Source organism: Oreochromis niloticus, linkage group LG14 (genome assembly GCF_001858045.2).
Source record: "Oreochromis niloticus isolate F11D_XX linkage group LG14, O_niloticus_UMD_NMBU, whole genome shotgun sequence".
Taxonomy (NCBI): domain Eukaryota; kingdom Metazoa; phylum Chordata; class Actinopteri; order Cichliformes; family Cichlidae; genus Oreochromis; species Oreochromis niloticus.
The window spans coordinates 23,447,473-23,467,751 of NC_031979.2; the positions used below are offsets into that span (position 1 = coordinate 23,447,473).

The 20,279-nt window shown below is 43.2% G+C and overlaps 1 protein-coding gene across 1 annotated transcript; it reads left to right on the forward strand.

The window, feature by feature from the left end:
* Positions 1 to 1,590: 1,590 nt before the first annotated feature.
* On the forward strand, positions 1,591 to 19,088 carry capn12 (calpain 12). The gene is made up of 22 exons (XM_005459344.4): positions 1,591 to 2,993; positions 3,532 to 3,601; positions 4,656 to 4,774; positions 10,798 to 10,931; positions 11,050 to 11,221; positions 11,292 to 11,375; positions 12,310 to 12,395; positions 12,491 to 12,568; positions 12,655 to 12,818; positions 12,910 to 13,169; positions 13,256 to 13,267; positions 13,369 to 13,442; positions 15,068 to 15,190; positions 16,129 to 16,165; positions 16,263 to 16,334; positions 16,431 to 16,476; positions 16,777 to 16,838; positions 17,145 to 17,213; positions 17,333 to 17,411; positions 17,797 to 17,913; positions 18,743 to 18,795; positions 18,876 to 19,088. Exons 1-22 carry the CDS (start codon positions 2,793 to 2,795, stop codon positions 18,900 to 18,902), a joined length of 2,139 nt encoding a protein of 712 aa, XP_005459401.1. The 5' UTR covers positions 1,591 to 2,792; the 3' UTR covers positions 18,903 to 19,088.
* The last annotated feature ends 1,191 nt before the right edge of the window (positions 19,089 to 20,279 follow it).

Here is a 20,279-nt window from a genome sequence, read left to right on the forward strand (position 1 = left end):
CACTTAGAGAGTCTTTCCAAGGATCCCAACAGAGATTTAGATCCTTGGGCTTAAGGTCACTGGAAGACATGGACTCACTCGAATATTGCTACAGTCTCACCAGCTGACTGAAGTAAACATATTACTGCACCCTGAGAGAAATTAGTGACGTATCGTGATCATATCAGAGTTCCTATTGGTCCAAATCATATTTTAAACACCCTTTGACCTCTTCAAGAAACTTTCATTCACATAATTTGATCAGATTTTAGAAACTGACCATAGACTTTGTGTAAAGATGAAACAGTGCCTGAAGGTGTCAAATGAATAAATACATCATAATTCTGAAATATAAAGTATTTCAGAAGTATGGTGTGAAGCAGAAGTACTAAAGTGTACTAACATGATGTTAAAAATTACAGTTTCAAAAAAAAAAGATAATCTTTGAAAAGAAGGACACAAACTACAGAAATAAAACAATTAAGAAAAATGTAAAAAGTAGTTGAATACAGAGCACAATCAAAGAGGAGGAAGCACTGTATCACAATAAAATACGATAAGGAATCCAGGAAGAGTGAAAACAACATGAAAGACGAATAAACTCTATTTTTAATAAGGAAAAGAACCCAGATTAATTCTAAAAGAAACTCCCATCGGTTGTTTTTCTTCGTGTGTTATTGACGTCCTTTGGCTCGAGTCTTATTGAGGCATAATAAGGTCCCCTCTCTCCATCTCCTGACCGCTTCAGCCTGCTGTGATGTGTGTGAGTGATGCAGCAGAAAACAGGCTGGGACAAAGCCGGTTAACCAGCGCGCAGGGTGAGACGGGTCGGGGGGCTGCTGGTGCCGGGGTCGTGGGATCAGAGCGGGTCAAGGAGGTGTGGGAGTGTCGGTCGGCCCTCTGACCTTTGTCACCGAGGCTTCCTATAATCCCGTCCTCAAAGAGCGCGCGGACATAATGGAGAGCCCATGAATGAAGTTAAATGGTGACCATTAGGAGGATATGTGTCGCTATTCTTCTTGTTTGTTTAGTCCCGGTCAGTCTCTCGTTTTCAGTGTAATCAGGCGTGTGATGGAAGGACTGCTGGAGACACTTCAACAGCTTCCTGGAGATGGATATTCACCTAAACTCGCTGAATGACAGCAGAGGGCTCGGGGAGGGTGGGGGTGTGGGAGGTGTAATTGGATGTCCACTTCAGATTCAGAGGCCAGATCACAAAAAGGGAGGCCAAACCAAAGCACCCCTGTCCAAAAACCGCTTAAAAGGGTCCATATGGGTGAGGCAGCATCTCAAGACATTTAGGTCAGGATTTAAATTCAATGTTCAGTGAAGGAGGCTGGATTATTTTTGTTCCAGCTCAGTTTCAGTGTCATGAAAGTTCCCCTAAAGGAAGATTTGTGCAGATAAAAGGCAAAATTGTGATTATACATGGAAATATCTCACATTTCTGTTCTAGAAACAGGAGAAACATCACTTTAGTTCAGTGATTTGTTTGCTTCCTTGATCCCTCCTGGAGCACATCCTCCAGATGAATGGAGTAACAAGTCTGTCTTTTTCATGTGTTTGCGTCAATGCATGAAGTCTTTAATTGACAGGGAGTTTTTACACTTTATATAAATCAGGATCAAAATCAGCTTTATTTTTTTTGTCCACACATACAACAGAATAGACAGACAGACAAAAATGGACAACAGCATGAATGTTTAAGTGCAGGCTGTTGAAAGAACTATAATATGGCCTTTTATTCCCTTATGTCGCCTTTAGTTTTGTTGTTTTAAATAAAAACAGTACAGTGCACTATATAAAGCAGTGTCAAATTAAAGGAAAAGCCAACAGAAATCAATCAGCATGTTGCACCAGAGCAGCTTCGGGGCTCTCTCTTCATTCACCCTGATCTCCACAGAGGATCACTCTTCCACAGGGATGTTCTCACATTTTTTGGTATTTGATGATGAAAGCGCTGTCTAACACGCCAGCATAAACTCTCCCACAGGCCCAAAGGTGATCAGCTGGGTTTTCATCCTGGAAGAAGCCACTACTGCCATCACAGCTGAAATGTTTCATCATGAGAGGAAGGAGATCACTCAGAGCTGCTGCAGATCTCCTCACTGCGAGGGGTCAAAGATCAGGGGTTTTCTTTTAATTTGCCACCCCTCTTATATATCGCGTTTAGACAGCTTTCAGTGAGTAAATCAGCTGTTACTATGATTCCCACAGTGGTGTGTTGTGTCGTCCACTGGAGTGCACTGCCACCTAGCGCTGGCGTTGGAGAACTGACTGGGGGTTTCTCGGCATGCAGCCATGCCGATCGACATGAATAACATGCTGGCAAATCCAAACTTCCTTATTAGAGGTTTTAAATGATCCCTGTTGGTGATTTGGGTTTCGCTGGAAACAAGCTTCCTGCACGCACGCGAACAAAAAACGTGCTGCAGTCACAGTTCGGGATGTTTTACAGAAAGCAAACAGACACTTTTAAAGATTTGAAGTTTTTGTATAGCTTTGAGTGAAGTTTTGTAAAACTTGCTCAGTCCCTGCACAGACAGCTGTATCCCTTTGCGCCCCTGTCTGCACTCTCAGCACGATGGACAATAAACTCCAGAGATCAAAGGCGCCCCTGGCACCGTGTTATTACTCCGACTCCCGCACCGAAGGCCCCCCGGGCGCTCCGCATACCTTTCCAGGCTGGGCAGAGCCGGGGAGGCGCTCCAGCAGCCCTCGCCTGATCCGGTGGGTGTGCGCTTTTTCTTTTACTGTATTTAAGCTCTCACATTTGGCATCTGATAGAATTTTTCAGCGCACCCACTGACACGATGGCGACCAACAAGGAGGCTCCTCTGGGCTCCAGTGAGAACCCGATCAAGTTCAAGGACCAGGACTTTGAAACTCTCCAGGCAGAGTGTCTGAAGTCCGGCGTGCTGTTCTCTGATCCAACCTTTCCAGCGGAGCAGAAGTCCATCGGAACACCGGAAGACCCGGACCCTAAAAAGGCTATTCAATGGAAGAGACCCAAGGTGCGAAAGTTTGACCACTGACATGTTGTGCATGCGCATAAAGAGGCAGAGGTTTAGGTGTTCGTGGGCTCATTTAACATGATTCAAACCAAAACTCTGAAGTTAAAGAAAGTTTCTCTGTTTTTCAGGTATGTGTTTCTAAATGTTTCCCCCACATTCTGCACATGAGCTCTCAGCAGCGCTGATGTGGGTGTAGACAGATTTAACCAGGTGTGTCACAGGTGTGGAAAAACTTTTTCCTGGAAGGAGTTGAGAAAGAAAGAAGTGAGGGAGGACTGGAAAAGGCTATACAAATCATCGAGAAAAGAGCCAAATGCCCATTCACATATCCTTAATCTAGTTTTATATTGACACCAAGTCACAAAGTCACCAACGCCACAATGAGTTTATGACAAAGTCGGAAACTCTCCAGTAGAATTAGTGTAGGAAAGTCAAAGTTTAATGGCTTCTTAATACGGATGCGGGGTCACAGGAGTTAAAACATTCGTGGTCATAACAGCAGTTTGTAAATTGTGCTCTTTTTGTTCTGTTTCTGTAGGAAATCAGTAAGAACGCTGCGTTTGTCGAGGACACGACTGCAACCACTGATATCTGTCAGGGCCAACTTGGTGAGTACATCTGGAAAAACAAATGTAATCTTTTTATCTGCCAGCTGCTTATTATCACTCCCCGGGGATTGAGTGATGAAACCAGTCATGTTGAAATGTCTCAAACTGGGACTGTACAACATCCCAGTTAAATGGATACAGGCGAATGAAGTAGCTGTACAACGGGGACCCACAGGCCCTGAGGGACCAAAACATCTAATGTGCAGCCAGAGGGAAAAGAGTCGTGTCTCTTTGTGGTCATCAAACCCTAAATCTGCTGAGGGTCGTTACCCCATCGAGCTGCAGCTTTATTAGCCTGCAGCGTCAGCTAAAATATGTGTTTTTCAGTCTGTTTCCTATTTATGATGAAATAGGCGGCTGTTTTCTGCAAAACAGCAAACTCTTCCTTCGCCTTTTATGGGGCGATTGTGGCTCAAGAGTTGGGAGCTCGCTTTGTAATCGGAAGATTGCCGGTTCGAGCCCTGGCTTGGACAGTCTCGGTCGTTGTGTCCTTGGGCAAGACACTTCACCCGTTGCCTACTGGTGGTGGTCAGAGGGCCCGGTGGCGCCAGTGTCCGGCAGCCTCGCCTCTGTCAGTGCAACGTAGCTACAACGTAGCTTGCCATCACCAGTGTGTGAATGGGTGGATGACTGGATGTGTAAAGCGCTTTGGGGTTCTTAGGGACTAGTAAAGCGCTATACAAATACAGGCCATTTGCCATTCCTCCACCTCTGGGATTTCTGAATTGATGATTTGTGTCGTCGGATGTGTGCGAGTATGTCACTGGCACAGATCAATACCCCCTCCTCCTCCCCCTGCCTCTGTCTCCATGTCTAAGTTTTGGGTTTCCTTTTAAGTCTGTGTTTTTCCATGATTTACACAGATACTAGCAGTTACTGCAACATCTGCAACACAGAACAGATGTTGGCTGCTGGAGAAGAATGTGGTTGATTACGTGCGTGAGAGAGCTGCCAGTCTGTGGGAGACCACCACCTCAAGGCCCTCTGAAATACTTTAATAAATGTAAAAAGCGATCACCCTTATACTCGTCACACTCTTCTTCTTGTTTATCAGGTGACTGCTGGCTGCTGGCCGCCCTATCCTGTCTGACCGCGCACCCCTCGCTCTTTGTGAAGGTGGTGCCACCAAACCAAAGCCTGAGCGACCGTTACGCAGGGATCTTCCATTTTAAGGTAAGAACACACTCTATCTAAGGCCTCCTGGTCTTTTTCTTACTGATGAGAAACACTGGAGCCCCCAAAACAGCACCTACATTATCCTTAATGCAAATTGCCCACAGACAATTCGAGGGAGGCCTAACTGCCATGCTATTACAGGAGGCTAGCTTTCTTGGCCTGTGCAATTACCATCAGTAATGTGGGACATTTGAAGGTGGATGTGGACTGTAAACCAGCATATACTGATTTAAAGTTTGACTCTCAGCATCCACTGGAGCACAAACTGGGCGTTACATCAGGAAGTTACAACAAAGAGTGAACACCATCCCCACAGACACAGCAACCAGGGAACCAGCAGGAAGAACATCATGTCAAAGAGGCCCAGATTAAATTTGGTTTATTGTGGCTGAACTTTAGTGAGCGCTGTGAAAGCACCCAAAGAAGAAAGCTAACTGCTCCCTAAGCAAAAGCCTTTGGTGATGCCTTATGCGTCAGGAGCATCAGAATAGCTGAGATGCATCTTTTCAAAACACTGTGTCTCTGTGGCGTTCAAACCTCAAATCCCCACGCCAATAACTGGTCCACCCCAAGTATTAGGTCCCCCAAAAACAAATAGACTACTATATTTTATGCAATTAAATGCCAAGAGGAAAGCTATGAATTATACTTTGTGGAAGCCAAACAACCTCTGGTGAAGCTGATGGCACAGAAGAGCTGCCCCATCAGGTCAGTACTCCACAGTCTGTTTACACCTGCAGGCCAGTGGCCACTCCTTCAGTGAGGATGTGCACATAGTGGAGAGAGGAACTCTCTGTGAGCGGCATTCACAGGCGTTAAACAACGGTCATGACAATTTGCATATTAACAACCATGAAACTAACCTCATGGGCCATTGTTAGTCAGGGCTGCTGGTTTTGGTCATTACGTGTTTGTACTGGGAACTGAAGACGTGACTCAGACTGGTGAAAAGTTTCTCTGAGTACAGGTGAACGTGGATTACTGCAGTTTTAAGTCATATTTAATAAAACGTGAAGCTCATTTTGTAAGTTATGGACACACATGGAGCAGAGTATGCTTTAGTATAATCTATCCATCTTCTTCCACTTGGCCGAATCCAAGTGGAAGAAGCGAAGTCAAAATCCTGAAATACAACTGGCAGTGAGGAAACAAAACAAAACAAAAAAATAACCGTAAAATAAAAATGTACGACCATTTTTCCATATCCACGATCTCATTGTTTCGGTCACTACCCACAGCTTGTGACCATAGGTGAGGGTCGGGACGTAGACTGCAAATTGAGAGCATCGCTTTTACGCTCAGCTCTCTCTTCACCACGATGGACCAGTACATCGTCTGCATCACTGCAGCCACAGCATGACTCCGTCTGTCGATCTCTGGCTCCCTTCTCCCGTCACTCGTGAAAAAGACCGTGAGATACTTAAACTCCTCCACTTGGTCAAGAACTTGTCCCCGACCCGGAGTTGGCCGGGGACTTTAGTTTAATCATGCAGAGGTTTCTCATGTCTGATCATAAAACAGCACGAGGGTAATCGAGCAGCTCAAAGTTGACAGGACTTAACAAATCATTAGGCAACAGTGAGTACGTCCATCTTTTGCATACATCTTATGTTGTTGACAGCACAGATTTTATTTTACTTTTTAAATGTGACACTTGCAGACTTGCAGACCCAGAGCTGACTCAAGTTGCTTTATCTGAAGACACGATGACACATTCAGCCAAATCTGAAACCAAAAATGTCCATTAAAGTGTTTCCCTGTGTTCTTTTATTAAATCATTACACAAAAGCTGAGGTCATATTTCAGCATAGATGCACACAAAACACATCAGTCTGTGGCCCTCAAGCAAGTTCATCTGCTGGTAGTTCCTGCCAAAGTTTGTGGTCACATATCGTTTGGCACAACATAACACGAGACTAAAAGCTTTTTGTCTGGTCCTGCTTGAGCGCCTTTGAAGAGGCATTTATTCTGACGAATGTGAGGCCTGCACAAACATAATTATATTTAGACACCCCTTAAATTTAAGGACAGATTGCCTGAACTAATTTATATTTTATCTGAATATAAATGTTTTCTGTGAGTTGTCTTTTTGCTAAGCTGCTGTGCCACAGCTCTGGTATTTAATGAAGGCAGCTGAGACACGTATCAACTCATCCTGGAGTCATTTCTGCACAAAGGCCTCCCAGCTTGAGGGAGACAAACATAAACCCAAATCTTTATCAGCTCATTAGAACTGGTGATTCTTATCTGCAGAGTTCAACACTTATTCTCTGGCTCTAACTTGCTCAGATCAATAAAATATCAACTTCGTAGACACATGAATCTTGCAAAAGCAGACACATCGGGAAGTGATTGTTTTGGCTCGAAGCTCTGGACCTTTAGAGACTGCTGGGGAGAATGTGGCGTGACTGAACAAGCAGGACGGAAGGACTGGAAACTGATTCTGCCATGTCAGAGTAATTGGAGAGCAGTTCAGACATGCAGGTAGTGACTCCCCCGGGACACCTGTACACACACACACACACACACACACACACACACACACACATACGCACACACACACCAGCCATGAAAGACCAGTGTAAGCCTGCTTTCAGCTACTGTTGTGTACACACCGTTAACAGTATGGTACACACCTTGAGCCATGACCAGTAACGACCTGATGAGTTGTTGTTTTTAAATTCTCCTTTATAAACCTTTTGAAGCTTCATATCTGGACCGCCGATAAGTCCCCTGATTGTCTCTTGTTGATGTGAAGGCATAATATTAAATTATAGCATTAATTGAGGCAAGACGATCTTATCTACAGGCAACAACAACACAGCAGTTTAAAGTGCTTTCCATTATTTAATTTAATCATTAATCATTAATTATTCTCTGTAACTGACAAAGGTCACATTAATCGAAACGTTGTAAATAAACAAAAAGCAATGGTGAGCAGGACAGTGTGCAGAGATTATACTATTTTTCTCCACAAAGATTATTCTTCTCTCTATGCAGCTGTCATTAATCTACCTGTGCTCAGTTTTCCTAAATTTGTTGAATGATTTAATTTAGTCGTTGCAACAGTCCAGAATAATCTTACATTGGTCTTTGGTCATCTCACAGCAAGAGCTTCGTGCCTGAGATGACCAGATTAAGCATATCCCATCTCTATGACATCATACAGATCGAATATCTGATTCATAGAAAAAACTGTCTGAAACAGAGTGATTAAAGCAGTCTGAGGCTCACAGGGTTACTTGGACATGAACTGACTGGTAGCTAACCAAAACTAAACTAGTAACTGAAACATTTTAGTTATCCACTGATATCCACCACACTGCTTGCATTTTAGTTACCTGAAATACAAATTAAGATAAGACTGAAAGCTAACTGAATTACTAACCAACATGGTCATTAAAGTTAAAATTTAGACAAAACAGCCACCCAGATGAGACTGATGGTGCAAATGTTTGACAGAAAATGTGGTTTATCCCAGGTGAACATTTGTGAGAACTGGGAAAGCACCCAAAGGAGGCAACTGCTCCCTAACCAAAAACCTTAAAACCTTAAAATAATGATTTGATCTCTGGTTGCATTTGTAAGTCCGCTCACTCAGCGGTCCCCAACCTTTTTTGCACCACAGACCGGTTTATGTCTGGCAATGTTTTCACGGACCGGCCTTTAAAGTGTTGCGGATAAATACAACAAAATAAAACCAGTACTATTTATTCATAACACACGGGAAAAGACCCCGGGAAACCGAAATAACGATAAAAACGCTAAAAAAATAACAATTAAAACCCTGAAAACCATAAATTTCACACGCGAGCCTCAACTCTCGCGGCTCGGTACCAAAGGACTCACGGACCGGTACCGGTTTGGGGACCGCTGCGCACACTTACAAAGAAATGAATAGTCTCTCGTTTTTATGATAGTGTCATTTTAATGGAGAGAGTCAGAATATCATAAATTATAATAATGTATAAGATAATGTTATAAATTGATTTGCATGTAATTGAATCAAATAAGTATTTGATCCCCTACAACTCAACCAGAATTCTGGCTCCTGCATATTGGTTGTATGGGACACAGATTACAATCAATCAATCAATCAATGCATCACCACGGGCAAGATCAATGAGCTGTCAGAGGGTGATGAGAAGATGATGGCTGCTGATGCGATTATTGAGAAATGGAATAAATGTAAAATGACCGTCAGTTGCATTCGATCTGGAGCTCTAAATCCTGCCTGATGGGGTGAAGATGAGCATGAGGTGGTTGTTCGGCCCAAAACTACATGGGCAGAGCTTGTTAATGATCTGAAGGCAGTTGGGTCACTCTGAACACCATTGGTAACACACTATGCTGTAATGGACTAATTTTTAGAGACCAACAAGGTCTCCCTGCTCAAGAAGGCACATGTACAGTCCCGTCTTAAATTTGCCAGTTAACTTCAAATTAGTCGGAGAAGTCTTTTGGACAAATCAAGCTCTTGGCACCAACTCAACACGCCATGTTTGGAGAATGAGAAATGCTGAGTATGACCAAAAGAACATCATCCCCGCAGTGAAGGTGGGCACATTATGCTTTAGGGCTGTTTTTCTGCTAAGGCTACAGGATGACTTCATTGCACTGAGGGACCAATCGATTCGGCCATGTACCATAAAATCTTGGAGGAGAACCTTCCCTTAGCCAAAACACTGAAGATGGGTTTTCCACCATGAAAGTGACTCAAAACCTACCACAACAAAGGAATGGAAAAAGCACGTTGAGGTCATGGAAAAGCCTAGCCAGCCTCCGGATTTTAATCCTATAGAAAATCTGTGGAGGGAGCTGAAGCTCAAGTCAGCAAGCAGCAGCCAAGAAATCTAAAGGATTTAGAGAGGTTCTATAAAGGGGGCTGGGTGAAAACCCCCTTTAAAATGTGGTGACCAAACCTAGTGACCAGTTACAAGAAACATCTAACATGTGCTCGCCAACAAGGATTTCTCCATCAAGTACTAAGTCATGTTTTGCTTTGGTATCAAAGACTTGTTTAATTTAATGGCATGTAAATAAATGCATAGCATAATGCATATAATTAAACTACCATAAAATTGGAGACTGTTCATTTCTTTTTATGTGAGCAAACTTACAAACTCGGATAATTATTTCCCCCACTGTATTTCTGTGAGACAGCTGCCTTAACAAAGTATCGTGTTTATATTAACCTCTGTTCTGAATGTATTAAATTTGTCAGTGACAAATACCACCCAAAGCACCCCAAAGGGATTTGGGGTGGTAACAGGACAGGACCTTTTGCACGTTAGCCAAACAGGTAACTACACTGTGGAGACGCTCTAAGACTAGCGAAAACTAAGCTAAAGCTAAACATTTTTAAAACAATAAAACTAAACTGAAAAAAATATAATTTTGTTCTGCAAACTAACTGAAACTAAACGTCAGATTATCTCTCTTTATTAAAATCAGTGGTTTCCAGTATTCAGACTTTCTCTAGAAATACTGAGTCTGGGTCTAATGTGTGACCAGAAGCATGAAAGCTAACTTGTTATCTGCTGAATATGATCACAAATTGCTTTGGAAATCTGAACTTTGCCAAGTTCTCTTTGTGAGGTTTGTTTACCGTTGCAAAAAGGTCAAAAGTGCAGAGCGTGCATGTTGTTTGACCCAGAGGGACCGTAAGCCTAGAGTATTTACATAGACTAGTTTTCCATCTCAGAACACTGTGTAATAAAAAATAACTCGTAGATCAACATGAAGACAGAATACGGCAGTACGGAGCCTTTCACTCACAGAGAGGTCAGCCTGACACAGACGAACTACAGAGTCTAAAGGTGGGGGTGTGTGCATCGCTAATAGTTTGTTTCTACTGACCCCAGCTGGCCAAAAGAAATCAGTTGATTCTAATGTTCGCGTTCTCACTCAGTCTTCCTCCTCATTACAGTTCCTCCTGACTCATTACATCCTCTCCTCCTCTCTTCTCACGTCTCCCTCTTCCTGTCGCTGTCTCTCTCTCCTTCCCTCGCTCTGTGCAGTTCTGGCAGTATGGTGAGTGGGTGGAGGTGGTTGTGGATGACAGGCTGCCAGTACGCGAAGGCCGTCTGCTCTTCAGCTACTCTCGCAGCCGCAATGAGTTTTGGAGCGCCCTGGTGGAAAAGGCCTATGCCAAGTCAGTTTCCACAACCAGCATATGTTTCTGGGTTGTAATGTCTGAGATCACCCACTCCTTTTCTGTCTGTGTTATGTCGCTAACAGAGATAGCCACTTTTCTCACCCTCCATATGTAGGTTAATCGGATCTTATGGGAGCCTGAAGGGAGGCAACATTTCAGAGGGGATGGAGGACTTCACTGGAGGCATCGCCCGCTCGCTGGAGATCTCTTCTCGTACCCCTCGAGTCCTCTGGAGGTCCTTGGCTGCTGCTCTGTCCCGAGGGAGCCTCCTCAGCTGCTTTATCCAGGTACACGCAGCACCAACTCCAGATGTTTACACTCACGCACGTGGATGTTAACCTGTGTTTGTCTTCACAGGCCAAGAGCACCTCAGATATCGGCAAGGTGACAGGAGAGGGGCTGATAAGGGGACATGCTTACGCCATAACTGACGCTGACAAGGTATCACGAAGATGAGTTTCATTACTGAGCACAATTTTCACGCTATCTCACATCATATCATTTTATTCTAAGCTGATGAAATTCATTGTGACATTAACTGTAATCTCATTTATATTTCATGTCTCCTTATTGTAATTTGACTGGATTTAATCTTGTCTTGGAATGTAATTGATTCATAATCCGCTCTACTTTGATCTAATGTCGTCTAATCTTGCGTCAAATTAAAAAAAGATCAAGATGAACGACAACACTCAGGGAGCGCAACTATCCCCGGAGGGCAAGGGCTAAACTAAAACTTTGATGTTTTATGATGTTTTTATTACAACATGCTGATGCTGTTATGGCGTCACTGTGACGTCGCAGGGCGTCATATTGAAAACATAAAAAGTTTATTGTACAGCTCTTTCCATGTCCTTTCATACGATATGTTACTCGATATGGTTTCTTGAAATCTTTCTCAAAGGTCAACTTTGATCTTGGGTGCTAAAAATGAAGGTCGAAGTCAAATGCTTAGCCAACCTCGGTATTCATGTCCCTCAAGGCCTAGAATATTGTGAAGTTTGAACACGATCCCAAAAAATTGTAGGTAATATAAAGTTTTTACTGATTTTCACCGAAATTAAGTCAACTCGAGCTGTTATTGGTATCTACCATCACACAAAATTTAAAAACGATATCTTGAAAACTGTGGCTGCTAGACTGCTAACGAACAGACAGACAAACAAATGTCAACAGTCAACTTTATCGTCATTTAATGTCTGTCAGTCTACTATGATCTGTTCTTGTAAACTGATCATTTTTTCATGGAATTATACATTTTAAAACTTTTTCTCAAATCTTGATATAAATAACAACATAGTGAAAAATTATCCTTTCAAAATAAGACTTCATGTGTGTTTTATAAGCTTCTTTTTTGTTGTTGTTTAAATTTTAGTTGACAAAAACATCAGATGAGATTTTGCTGCTGAGGCTGAGAAACCCCTGGGGTTTTATTGAATATTGCGGACCCTGGAGTGACAAGTGAGTGTGCATGTTACACAAAGAGAGCACGCCCACTTGCAGTTTACAGAACATCCACGGATGTCGAGTTTCTCTCTGCGTGTGCGTGACTGCAGGGGCAAAGAGTGGGAGAACGTGGACCCGACAGAGAAGGAAAGGATCGAGGTGAAATGCGTTGAAGACGGGGAGTTCTGGTAAGAAGAAGAAACATAAAACTTAAACCAGTGAATAAACCTCTTGTGGCTTTAAGAGCTCTGATGCGAGGCGCCGTCTCTGTTAGGATCAGTGCCGAGGACTTCTGCAACCTCTTTGATGTCGTGGAGCTCTGCAGCGTCAATCCAGACTCTTATGATGAAGAAAGCACACCTGCCAGCTGGGCCATCACCGAACACGAAGGCTGCTGGCTGCCGGGGAGTTCTGCTGGTGGTAGCCGCAAATATAACAGTACGGTTCACATCTGGATCACTGTTCATTCAAGCTTTACTGGGATCCTTTCTGTTGCTAGATGTTGCTGTCTCTGCTTTTTTCCCCTCAGAAACATTCTGCAAAAATCCCCAGTATACGCTGGTCCTCAGGGAGAAGGATGAGAATGAGGATGAGGACGATGAGGACGACATGGGGGACGATGGCGAGGACGATGATGAAATGGAAGATCAGACTGTGACCCCAGATTCGAAGAAGAGAGCCGAGAAGCAGAAAGTCAGACGTTGCACGGTGCTGGTGGAGCTGCTGCAGAAAAACCGAAGGCAGAGGGATAAACTCAACTTCCTCTACATCGCCTTTCACGTCTATAAGGTGCCATATTTATCCAGCTTTAACGTTTCAGCATCTTAACTCTTTTTCTTGACACACTCATGTGACTCATTCTTTGTTTTTTCCAGGTTCCTTCTGAGGTAAATATCTACCAATTATCAATTATTTATATAAAATCAAATTAACATGAGAACTATTTTCATTTCTCAGTAACTGTTTATTTTTTTCCATATAACTGCAGAACACTTGTCTGGACCGCAGCTTCTTTATGAAGAATCGCCCAGCGGGGCGTTCTGGGAAGTACAAAGCTCAAAGGTATAAGATGAAACTTTTGAAGAGACTGCATGTTGCTCTTTAAAACACAAAGAGAGCTACGCATTCACACGATGATCCCAACAGCTGCAGATCCTGATGCTGTGGCGAATATTTGAGACACTTTTAGTTGTAATTTTGAGTAATACCTGAGCTAACTCTGAAGTAATTTTTTATGCAAGAGAATTTTGTCATCTTTTGCTGACTGAGAAACTTTGAACAGAAAAGAGATTTAAAAAACAAAAAACAAACAGAAAATCAATCAACCAGAGCAGCTATATTACACCTTTTTCTCATGGTGCCATTAAAAATTGAGTCTAATAGTACAGTCTGTATCATATACATTGCTCAAAACCGTTAAGGGAAGACTCGATTATTAAAGAATAACACACAGTTAGTTAAACTTCAGGGAGATTGGTCTGTCCAGTCAGGAAACAGAAACCATTCCCTTTCACCTGCTTTGGCGCAAATGAAAATGACAGCAGATGCACTGGAGAGGCAACAGGACAACATCCAAAATGACTTGAAGGTGATGACCATTGCTCTCTCCTCATCCCTCCTGACTGATTTTCTCCAGGTTTGCTTTTTGCTAGTGTCTTTGTCACGACTGGTAGCATGATACAGTACCTGCAGCGCATTCAGCTTGCACAGATACTCAATGATGGCACATCAAGAGTGTGGAGGAGATACCAAAAGATGAGGAGAGACAGACATGTCCGCAGAAGGGCATCGACCAGCCCCGGGACTGGTATCTGCTTGATGGTGCAATGAGGAACAGAAGCACTACCAGAGTGCCTGTGCTCCAGACCAATTCACCAAAGAGGACCAAAACTGACAGGTGCCATGCCCTCTTCATATTGTCATATTTGTCTTGGCACCTCCAGATTCGTGTCTCATACCTGGGCCAGTTGATCTGGACCGTCCTGGTCCTGACCCGGTCTGATCCGGTCCTCCCCGCTAAGTCTTCAATCTACTACTAGGAGTAACCCTTGACACTCTTTTCTGAGCTGAGTGGCTTCTGTCATATTTCATATTTCTTATAGAGCATAGTGACTGAGTGTGGTGTGGTGTGGTGGTCTCCGCCAGGTAGTTACTTTTGGAAAAACCTGAAAACTGTTGTGGTCAAACCACATCTTTATTTATTATATACTGAGGTGTCAAAACTTTTCATTAAGGCTACAAAGGAGGTTGTCAAATGCCGCCTTTATGGGGGAAAGAGTTAAAGGAGGTCTGACCCTGATACTGCTCTTATGAAGTCTGTTTCTGACAGTTTGGTCAGGACGTGGGCATCCTGCTGGGTGTAATTTTGTTTGGCTTCTGGTTGTCTTCACAAAAAGGAGTACTATGTGAAGCAGCTGCAGGTACAGTGACAGGAACGGGAGCTGTCTTGTTGTTGCCTCTCCAACAGACGCTGTGTGATTTCCAAAGCAGGTGAAATACATTCACAATGGTTTATGCTTCCTAAAAGGGACCAACGGGGAAGTTTATCTGATTTTGTCTTTTATTGTGATGATGGAGTGGTCCATCATCACCTTACTGTTTTTTAGCAGGGTATGTGTGGCATGTTTTGTGCATAGAATCTTTTAGCTCATTTGTTAGAATCAGTAAACATGCTGTTTGTCCTGCAGAGGTGTGTGGAGAAAGATGCGTCTGGATCCAGGTACTTACGTCATTGTGGTATCTACCTATCGACCCAACCTCCCCGGAGAGTTCTTCGTCCGCACTTTCTCCAAGATCGGAAACACTCTCGAGTAAGATGGAGGAAATTTAGCTTTCATTCCCCAAAAGATTCCAAAGCAAGGATAAAGAAAAACTTTCTGCACAGTCTGATGTCAGAAAACCAAAAAAAACCTACTTCTGATAGCATGTGTGAATTATTACCGCTGTGTGTGCGTCTCCCTGCGTCTGCACTCGTCATAGATATTCTGTCAAATTATAAACTCACTTCCCGAGGGCTCAGCTGCACGCCTGAATCACCTGCCGCAACACTCACACTGAACAGCACAGTCATAGTCACCCACACTCCCCTGTACCTATCAGAGGCTGAATTATATGTTATACTGATGTTAAATATAAAACACTGCAAGCAGCTTATAAAACAAGCTGGCACCATACCAATACCCTGTGAAAAAAAAAAAGCTATTTTAGCCTGATGTAAATTAAACTGTGAAGTACTTGTAGTAATGCACTGTTGTACACCGCCTGATGTTAGAGGTTTTGGAGAAACTTTTTATCTCATAACAAAAGACCAGCTCAAAAAAATAAAGTATGATGGCTGGTCATAGATTAGAGGCCTTGTGCAACCACACTGACGCATTCAGGTGTGTGTTTATGCAATTAAATCTGCACACGCTCGGTTTAAATGAGTCAGTTAAAAAAACTGATGAAGTCTCCTGCAGGATTATTAACAGTAGAGACCCCGAAGTCCAGGAATACCTATATTTTTATCAGGTTACATAAGATAATAACAGGCGTGCAGGCGCTTTGCAGTCATTATGCATTGTGAGTCATTTTTTGGCTTTCAACCAAGGAGAAATTAGACTGCAGGACCTCTAATTGTTATAGTATTGCTAGTGCTACTTAAGTAGCCTAAAGTATCTTAGTGCTTTACTGCATTTATTTTTGTGCAAATGAGTCAGCCAGATTTCTTTTACAAGTACAACAATCTGACATGGCCTCTGTGTTCCAGGACTCAAGACTTTGCCTGCACCTCCAGCTTCTCACAAGTGAGTTCACAGATTTCTTCGGTACACATTACAGTACTAGACGCTAACAGGTGCTAAAAGCTGTAGTATGTTTATATTTGTTTTGTTTTTCTATCAGGTGATGACCGCTCCTGTCTCCTCAGAGGATCAAGAGAGAGTGCAGATGACTTTTGACAAGCAGGCTGGCCTAGTAAGAATCATAGCACTCAAACACTTCAGGCTCACAAAGTAAAGAAAGCTTTGAAGCTTTTTGTTAAACTGTTTCTCAACTGTGTCTTGCGTGCAGGATGACAGGCTGAACGTCAAAGACATCATGAAGCTGTTCAACTCAGGTCAGAGCATCCGCTGCATTGCCAGAAGTCAGTTTAAGTAGCGTGTGTATTTATGTGTAATACCTACAGTGGCCACCAGATGGGAGCAAAGCAGCTCCTTCATAGGTTTGAACAGTGCAGCCACAGAGGTCGCCAGTCTAGACAGAGGCTCATACACAGTCAGATGAAGTAAATTGAACTCAGTTGAGTAATGAAAAGTGACGACACTTGTCCTCACCTTCACCTTTCCTCTTCTAAATCCAATTTAAACCCTTGTTTTCTCCCTCTGCATCAATCTGTGCCTTTCTTCCCTAATCACAGTTCTTGAGAAAGATTACCATCTGCCTTTGGAGACGTGCAGAGAGCTCATCTTTGGAGAGGATGTATCCTTTTGTCCTCAGTTTATTCTTTAACATCACTCACGTACCAGTCTTCTTGCTTGCGGTGCACTGCGATCCTTGCTGACACTGTCTGCGCTGTAGGCACGTCCTCGTGTTCTTCACGTTACAGCTGCAGCTGTTAGAAACCAGACTGACCTTTGCTGGTTTCACACTTCCTCGGGGCAGACGCTTGCTGACTTCTGCGGCTGAGTCATTGTTTCACCCTGCTGTTCACTATCACGCTCCTTCCTTATAACTTTATCTCTCTGTCTTCTGTCCTGTTGAGATGTCCTTAAACTCTGCTGGCAGACTAAAGGGCGCTGTGCTCTCAGCCGTGAGCAAGCAGGAACCCTGCTGGCCAGTGTGCGCAATCTGCAGGTACAGCTCAGTCTGTGCGCACGTGTGTGTGTGTGTGTGTGTGTGTGTGTGTGTGTGTGTGTGTCTGTGCGTGTGGATGAGAGTCATGTCAGTGTTACTGATGCTGCTCTCTTTTTCAGTCCATCTTTTCTCAGTTTGATGAGGACTCTTCTGGAAGCATGAGCCGCTTTGAACTCAGCTCAGCACTGCAGGCTGTTGGTATGCACACACACACACACACACACGCACACTCATTTTCATATCTTAGTGAGGACATCTAATTGACATAAGGCTTTCCCTAGTTGTTTACTCTAACCCTAGCCCCTAGCCATCAAAAATAAATGCCTAACCTTAACCCTTAGACTAAACCTAATCATAACCTAATTGTAACCCTGACACTAAAACCACATTTTGAGCCTCAAAAATGCCTTCAAACTTGTGAGGACCGGAATTTTGTCCCCATAAGTGACTCTTGGTCCCCACAAGTATAGTGACATGCCAATTTTCTGTCCTCAAAACGATATCTAAACATGTACACACACACACACACACACACACACACACACAGTTTGGGTTTACACCTTCGCTCATCCCTGTTTTCCAGAATTCCAGTGCGATAACAAGGTGGTTGAGCTGCTGTCTGAGCGGTTCACATCTGGAGAGCTGGACATGCCCTTCCACGGCTTTGTGTCATGTGTCACCAGGCTGCGCAAGCTTTTTGGTAACACACACAAACACACACCTGTGTGTACATCTATCATCCATGTGTACTCTACTGTGCTAAGTTAGCGCATCCATTACTGTTATTGTGCACAACTAATGCAACTCGGTGCAATCAGGCATGTAGACACGGTCAAGATGACCTGCTGAAGTCCAAACTGAGCGTCAGAATGGTGGAAGATTTTTGCTGGTAGTGTATTTAAGAAACCGTTCATCTACTGAGAATTTCCAACAAAACCACAGGAATGGTTCAAAAAAGGGAAAATATCCAGTGAGCAGCAGTTCCCTGCGTGAAAATACCTTGTTGATATAAAAGATAAGATGAAAATGGACAGAGTCCTTCAAAATGACAGGACAGTAACTTAAATAACCACTTGTTACAATGAAGAGGAGCATTTCTGAATGGTCAACATATCAAACCCTTAAAGCAGAAGACCACACTGAGTGCCCCTCTGGAAATATATATATATGTATTTATATATATATATGTGTATATATATATATATATATATATATATCGAGTGATGGTTCAACTAAGAAAAGCCCATTTCTTTACAGTGTACTTCTGCATGGTAATCATGCTTGTATAATGCTTGTATCATGCTTGTATAACAAAATAAGAGATATTTTTAATAAATTAAAAATTAATTAATTAGTTAAAAACAAAAAGAACACTAATAATAAGGTATCAGCTATCGTGCCAGATGCCCTGATGTAAGTAATGGTCTCAACTTGGCCACCTCAGTGAAAACCGTCTGGCTCTGATGAGTCGAGTGTTGAGCTTCTGCAAATATATCACATGCAGTCATCTCCTCCCCTTTTCTCCCCAGCTCTGTATGAATCTGAGACCAGCCAGGAGGTGAAAGACAGAGGGATCAACTCTGTGAGTATCAAACATGCTCGGTTATGCACTGACCCCGGACCTGAACAGGCTTTTCATTTTCTGCTCGTGTCAATCCACAGTGGCTGCTTCAGTTTCTGACAGTGTGACAGTGTTTCATGAAAGCTGTTCCACACGGACCCCGATGAGCTACCGGAGAAATATGGGAGAAGCTGCTCTCGCTTGCTTGCTGTGCTGTTGTATTCTTGCATTCTTGCTTAACTCAGTAGTTGTAGAATTTGTAATCAAATCCCATTATGTTACTCCACATGTAATAAAAGCAGTTTTAGAACTGATATGTCCTCCGTGCTTTTGTCTTTTGCGTCAAACAACAACAAAAATATTTTAAAAAGCTCTCAAGTCCCTCTTTCAGAACATAAAAGTGTCAAAATGATTTTGAAATGCCAAAAGAAAATATGTTTCTAATTCTTACAATTGAATTAAATGGTACAGATGACTTCAATTACCCACATGGTGAAAAAAAACACACTTCAACCCCAACACCTTACTCATCCACGCACACACAAGCCTACTCTGAGATATATGCACTTATTAACACACACACACATTCAGAGTGAGTACTGCCTGCCCCACCGAGGGTGTGAGGGTGATGTCTCAGCTACACGCACCATCTCTATTCTTATCACACTGACGCCACGTACAGCGTCAACACACATTCGCCCCCTCCTCCACTACGTTCCCTCACTCCCTCCATCCGTCCCTCACCCTTTCTCCACCCTCCTGTTCTCTCTAGTAAATGTCTGAGTCTCACAATCTGCATCCTCCTCCTCCTGCTGGTACATGCTGGCTGCTCTCACTCTCTCTCTCTCAAACACAAACACACACACACACAGGTGCGCACACACACACATATACACACACATGCGCATGCAAGCGAGCAAATGTCCTTTCTACACATGCTGCTATTAATAGCCCCTTTACTCACACACCACCTCCTGTTCATCCTTAGGTGAGTACACACAGGTTGCCCTCGGCAACCGTCCATTTACATTGTGATAGAGAGAGGAGGAGACAAAAGCAAGGGAGAGGAGAGAGGCAGACAGGAAGGACCCATAGAGAGTGGTTCTTATGATTGCTCTCTGTGTACGGCCTCTTCTTCACAAACACCTACTTTATTCACTTATTTATTTTCGTGTTTTCAAACCGTGTTGCTTCCTCTTATCTCAGTGTTTTTATCCTGGAGACGGTTTATAAAACGAGCAACAAGAAACAAAACTGATAGCGTGCAGCCAGGTTAGCAGCTTCTGGAGCCTGCATTGAGACACAATGGCGCTAAAGGACATTGTGCTAACAGAAAGACGATGTGTCATGTTGATGTTTCGCAGAAAAGTGAGAGAAAAACTTCATTTAGTTTCTATAGAATGAATCAGGAAGAAGCTGATGGTTACTGAGTCCTTCAGCAGTATTGCATGTCCCTGGGAATGGTTATATTTTTTGAGGTTTGGATTCTTATTTTCTATTATTAA

Coding starts and splice junctions, on each gene's coding strand:
- capn12 (XM_005459344.4), top strand. CDS start 2,793: ATGGCGACCAACAAGGAGGCTCCTCTGGGCTCCAGTGAGAACCCGATC. Junction 4,775..10,797: donor CAGGGATCTTCCATTTTAAG/GTAAGAACACAC, acceptor CGCTCTGTGCAG/TTCTGGCAGTATGGTGAGTG. Junction 12,396..12,490: donor TGCGGACCCTGGAGTGACAA/GTGAGTGTGCAT, acceptor GCGTGACTGCAG/GGGCAAAGAGTGGGAGAACG.